Source organism: Gastrolobium bilobum, unplaced genomic scaffold, assembly GCF_033153095.1.
Source record: "Gastrolobium bilobum isolate Gb01-03AN ecotype WA unplaced genomic scaffold, APGP_CSIRO_Gbil_v1 utg12345, whole genome shotgun sequence".
NCBI lineage: Eukaryota > Viridiplantae > Streptophyta > Magnoliopsida > Fabales > Fabaceae > Gastrolobium > Gastrolobium bilobum.
The window spans coordinates 444,570-450,862 of NW_026898413.1; the positions used below are offsets into that span (position 1 = coordinate 444,570).

General features: G+C 31.8%; 1 protein-coding gene across 1 annotated transcript; it reads left to right on the forward strand.

The window, feature by feature from the left end:
- Positions 1–318: 318 nt before the first annotated feature.
- Positions 319–2,961, forward strand: LOC133316012 (remorin 4.1-like). The gene is made up of 2 exons (XM_061517699.1): positions 319–1,215; positions 2,404–2,961. The coding sequence occupies exons 1-2, from the start codon at positions 547–549 to the stop codon at positions 2,593–2,595; spliced, it is 861 nt and encodes a 286-aa protein (XP_061373683.1). The 5' UTR covers positions 319–546; the 3' UTR covers positions 2,596–2,961.
- Positions 2,962–6,293: the final 3,332 nt, after the last annotated feature.

Genomic DNA, 6,293 nt, shown 5'->3' on the forward strand with positions numbered 1-6,293 from the left:
GTTTCAAATCAACATCCCTTTTAAATAGGGTATAATCCCCTTAAGTTGACGACGCAATTGTCATAAATGGATAGAGGAAGTACATTTGAATTAATTGTACCAGGGGTGGACAAAAATTATTCAAAACAAAACAGATGGCAATTATGTCATACCAACAAAAATTCGAGCAGTTTTCGAGTAATTTTACTTTGGATTGTTGAGGTGTCCTGCGGAAAAATCCAGTCCTTTTCCTAAATAAAGTGAATTTATCATACTTAGGATAAGAATAAATGAAAGATCAAGGGCTAAAAAAGAAAAACAATTATTTTCTGAATGGCTTTCTAAAGATTTTCATTTCAAACATACTCTGCTTTCTCTGTTTCAATCTCCATGTGTGTGGTCTATAGACTATACTAATCTCTCCTTTTTCCATTCATAAAGAAACTCAGCAAAACAAAAGCACACATAGTTTTATTACTATGCTTGAATGAAATTGAATCACTTCACTTTTGTTGTCTCTTATCCACTTTCCCTTCACTTCACTCTCTTCAACATCACAACCTTGCCATGTTGAATGATCCAACATCTTCCACTAGCCATGGAGTAGTGGATGATCACCAAGAAGAAGAAGAAGAAATAAGAGAAATCCATGCCTTGACACCACCTCACCCTCCACCAACCACCAACCGTGGCCGTCGAAGAGAGCCTTGGGAAACACATAGCCACCGATCATCGAATCTTTCCATGGCTAGCACAGAAGGTGCTTCCAGTGAGAACTTCACAACCATGAGTAGAGAGTTCAGTGCTCTAGTTATAGCAGGATCAAGTATTGACCACAACAACAACAACAACAACAACACGAGTCCTATGATGAATAACCATGACAATGAAGGAAGAGGAAACCATGGTGGGAACAACAACAACAACAACAACTTGGGTAGGATTGGAGAAGAGGACTTGATGGTTGAGACCAACCCTTTGGCGATCGTGCCAGATAATCACCCATTTGACCTTGCTCCATCTCATGGAATCTCTGGTTCAAGTTCCAGTGTTCAAGGTGAAGAAGTAGTGTCGGTGCAGAGGGTGAAGAAGGAGGAGGTTGATGCAAAGATATCAGCTTGGCAGAACGCTAAAGTTGCTAAGATTAACAACAGGTTCAAGAGAGAAGATGCTGTGATCAATGGCATGGAGAGTGAGCAGGTTCAGAAAGCTACTTCATGGATGAAGAAAATTGAGGTAACATTTTTTTTTTCTTTCTCACGGTGTTATTTGCATGTTGCTAGTTAATGGTTTTGCTTTTTTATTTTTATTTTTTATGTTCTTTTTTGTCTGTGGTAATTATTCTTAGTGGTTGATTAGGCTTCTTTGCGTTTATGATTACTCTTAGGACTAAAAGCAGAGTATTGATCATTGATCCAACAATAGATGAGCAAGGTTATGTGTGAAATTAAAGAAAGATTAAATAAGGTGAGCTAATGAATGAGTGTCCCTATGATTGTTTCACTATTTATTATTATTATTGTTCTCTATGATGGATTTATATCTGGATTTATATATGTTATATAAGAAAAGGTGGGGAATTATTTTCCCTTGGTTGTTGAGGAACCGAAAAAAAAAAGGAGGGAAAGAACTAGTATTGTATGAAAAAGTAAATCTAAATTCGTTTTCAATCTTATTTCCTTAATTATCTTTCTCTATTCTTCACGAGGGTTATATTTATAAATTTTTTGTTTACAAACTATACTATGTACTTTCAGAAGTAAACTAAGTTACACTACGTAGTTCCGGAAGTACATAATATAATTTGCAAAAAATTATAAAACAAGTTTGTAAATGGATGAATTCTCATTCTTTATTATAGTGTCAGCAGCAGCACCTATTTTGTGTATCTTGGTCGTATATATGGGGTTTATTTTATTTTTTTTGCAGTCATTTCTAGGGCTTGATCATATAATACAGAGTCACAAACTGAAAATGATGTGAAGACATCACGGGAAATATGTTCTTTGAAAAGTTGATTTAATACTAATAAGCTTCTTATTCAACAAACTAGCCTTCTTTTTTTCTTTAATTGGCTATTTGATATTTGAAGTTAAAACATCAACTACCTGCAATCAATTTCTATAAACAATATATTTTTTGGTGAATATAACCTGGTGATATGAAAAGGGGCTCCTATGGTTTGTATTTATTGCCTTGTTATTGAAGCTACGCAAGAAAGAGGTGGAAATGCGTTACCCACCACACCAGCAAATAGCAACAAGTTATCCAATGATTTGATTTTTATGTTAATTTCAACTAACATTATTACGTGGTTACGGTAGTGTAACAAAACGTTGACTAACTTAACACCTTGGATTCTGTACACAAAGTGATAAATGTGTTTTGTTCATTATGAACCAAAAAATCTCATGTATTGTGCAGAGGAAGCTGGAGGAGAAAAGAGCAAGAGCGTTGGAGAAAATGCAAAATAAGGTAGCAAAAGCTCATAGAAAAGCAGAGGAGAGGAGGGCATCAGCAGAGGCAAAAAGGGGTACTAAAGTGGCCAGGGTTATGGAGCTTGCTGGCCTTATGAGAGCAGTTGGAAGAGCTCCTGCTAAAAAATCCTTCTTTTAATATTTTTTTTTCTTTTTTATTTTCAAACTTCATTTGAAACACATTTTTAGACGAACAAAATGGAAAAACAAGGAACATTATGGGCATAATAATAGATGCCATAGTCTATAAGAGCCCCTTTTCCTTTTTAATTTACTAAAGGGTGCAAGATGGTTAGTAATGAGCAGCAGTATTAAAAAAGAAAAGGAAGATAAGGAGATATGTATTATATCATATGAAAACCAATTGGGGTGTTTTTGAGTGATTGAGTACAGTGTCTGAATTTGGTGAGTGGTGACATATATGCTTATTTGATTGTGTTAGTTATAAACACTTCTGGGTTTTGTACATAAATATATATGTATATTACTTCTTTTAATTAGTTGGATCCCATCACTTGCAAATGCCCACATCACACCTAACTGTGACCAGTGCCTACCAACATTTGTACTGATGTGCTCTCAAATATGAGATTTTGGCTTACCAAACGGTCCCAGACAAAGCAAACTTTTTGGTACAACGGATGTATGAAATTTTTTTAGGACATAGAGTAAAAAATATATATATATATATATATAAACACAATGGTTAAAATAGAAAAAAAAAAAATTACCCAATTTAATAAACGGATGTACCGATTCAGTACACCCATAATATTAAAAAAAAATTCCTATCTCAGGGGATAGATATAATTGTTTAGCTTAAGGAATTGCATGCTTAACGCACTAAAATGTATACCTTAAACGTGGAGAGAGCAATATATTCTTGTTCCATTCATTAGGTTCAATCCAAATTATGAAGCAATTGGCGATCCATGACAAAGATTAGACATCTGACAACTTACATAAGATGAGAGAAAGAAATCAACTCACTAGTGATGTTCTACTTATTCACTGAATTTTTGCACGTTTTACCTATTACTTGTTCAACTTATTCCTGTAAATATATTTCCATCATCAATTTGATTTAATTTTTTTAATTAAATCTTTATACGTTCAATTATTTTTAATGTAGTTTTTACTGTCTATTATTATTACAAGTTTATAACACTAAAGTATTCGCCGGGACTAAATTAAAATTAACGATTATTGTATATAGCGACCAAAAGCGACAGTTAATATTGTTGGTCTTCATATATGATAATCCTCCATGTCAGCCTCATGGTGTTATAGAATATGGAGACAGTATTGAAAACAATTATACATATAAAAATTAAATTAAAATATTCTTTTTATATAGAGACTTAGTTAAAAATGAGTGTTATGCATAAAGATAAAGACTATATTTTAACCTTAATTCAAAGATGAATACTAAAGATACCAAAAGATATATATAAGTCAATGATAGTCAAACTCTGATCAAATCCTAATAAGTTAATAGTTTATAATAACTAAAAGATTTTATCAAAATAAAATTTTTCGAAAATTAAGGAAAGATATCAGATTTCTTAATTTTTTTTATAAATAACCTTTTTCCACTATAGCTATGGTACAATTTATCCCATTGAGCTATGTATTGCAATATTAAATTAGCACGTGATAAGATAAAAATATAATTAATATCATAAGAAAATAATGGTTCTAAAATCTTGTTCACAAAGAGTATATATTGTTAGCTCCATATATAGTTCACTTCGTATTATTTTTCAAAAAAATATTCTAGAGATGGATAAACAAAAATTTGCTTTTATAATTGTATTAGATTGGTTGAATTTGAAATTCAAATTTCATATATAAAAAAAATGAGATACATGTAAATATACACACTAAATGGAGATTAGGATCATTAACGATAGGTATACAATTAAAGGTTTTCAGTTGTTTATACAAAAATGGATTAATCATGGCCAGATTTAAGATAGAAGCTAATAGTGCATTTGGTGTTCTTCTTTTTCCCAATTTTAAATCGATTTATTTTTTCTAATATTACAAAAAATGCTACTTCAATGAATTGTGCATAATGTAAGGCCTTCAATTAGTTCTGAATTCTGATGCTTATTACGTATATGTGAGGGAAGTGAATAGGAAAAAATAAAAGTATGGGCTTGAGAGCCCACAACACACCTAATTCTGCTACAGGAGACATTACGTACTATGACTTAAGTACTAACCCTTGTGAGTTGTGTCCATAAAAAAATAAAAGAGAAAAGCTCACCGATGTCCTTATGGTTTGTTTCAGAATCACCTATATTCCTGTGGTTTTTTTTTTTATCACATGTGCCTCTGTGCTTTGTTAAAAATAAAAAACCACAGGGACATATGTAATAGAAAAAAACCCACAGGAGCATAGATGATTTTGAAGCAAATTACAGGAATATTGGTGAACTTTTCCCAAAATAAAAATAATCGAGGAAAAAATCAAACTCAACACCAACAACTAGACATTTTAATTCTAATGCTTAATGATTTTAAGGTTGAACTCATCGTATTAATGGTTCTCCTCAAATGACATCAACTAGTTATAAGATTGGTATATGTTTAGTTATTCTGTGGCCTGATTTTTTTTTTTTTTTTTTCCTGTTGTTGTTGTTGTAGGCTTAATGACCCAAAATTAGAATAGGGTAATTCAGAATACCCAGGTCCATTTTCGTTGCGAAGTAAACTGGTATAGAAATTTACCAACCAATGCCACTCGCCTAGCCCAATGGCCTTGGAAACCAACGAGATTCTAATTCATGCCTAGAAGACTTTGGGCCATTGTTTGAATCCATAATCAGAAGCATCCCTGGACCTTCACATGTACTAGTCTATTTCTGATCTATTCTTGACCTTCACATGCCAGTACCAAAAAGATAACTAAAGCTTGTTCTTATCACTATGGACATGCTCAAGTGAAATTTATTATAACTGCATAATAGATTTTTCAGAGAATGTTTGATAGTAAGTCCTAGGCTGACATCATTATATAAACCTGGACTTTGTTTTATTTTTTGCTAGTCCAACATTTATTAATATCATAAATCTTTAAGTTTGTTACTCTGCATTAACAAATTCATAATGCTATAGTAGAGCAATTTCTTTATCATGCTCCCTTATGCAGTGATTCTTGATACACCATTAATGTGAAGAATTAAAGAGCCTACTGCTTTTGGCCATTGAATGCATTAGTTTATAAGATTTCCTCATTTTGAATGTAATGACAAGAGATTCAGATCATACTGATGAAACATTCTTAAATAGGTGAAAATTTTAAATATAAAATTTCTTCATGTGCACATTTAATCTATACTTCGACATTACAAGTCAAGTAGCAGTGTTATGAATCCTGAATCTTGTGGTACTTCTAATTATTCACGTGTGTATCTAGAAGCATTACAAGATTGTGGATTCATAATAAGCAGTATAACTTTTTGTCAAGTTCATATCGTTCTATTGATTTTCTTTATGATCACTACTAAACATCATGGTAGCTATTGATAGGAGATGAACAACTTTTGCACTCGCTGAGACCTAAAATATATAGTCATATTGATTCATTGATCATATCTTTTTGGTTTTTTTCCAACAACTTCTGCTTAAATACAATAGATAAGTTACCTAAAAGGCCAAAACGACGTGGTTTTGGGAAGAAAATCAAGATATTTTTGTAATTATAATTTATTTCAGGATTATAATAGTTTTTTTATTATAATTTTTTTATGTTTCAACTCAAAATAATATCGTTTTAGGAGTGAATATAAATAATTTTTTTACATTTATGGTAGAAACATTAGAACCATA

Excerpts from the sequence above, each read along its gene's own strand:
- LOC133316012 (XM_061517699.1), top strand. The coding sequence starts at position 547 with ATGTTGAATGATCCAACATCTTCCACTAGCCATGGAGTAGTGGATGAT. Across the intron at positions 1,216-2,403 it reads CATGGATGAAGAAAATTGAG|AGGAAGCTGGAGGAGAAAAG; the intron begins GTAACATTTTTT and ends TGTATTGTGCAG.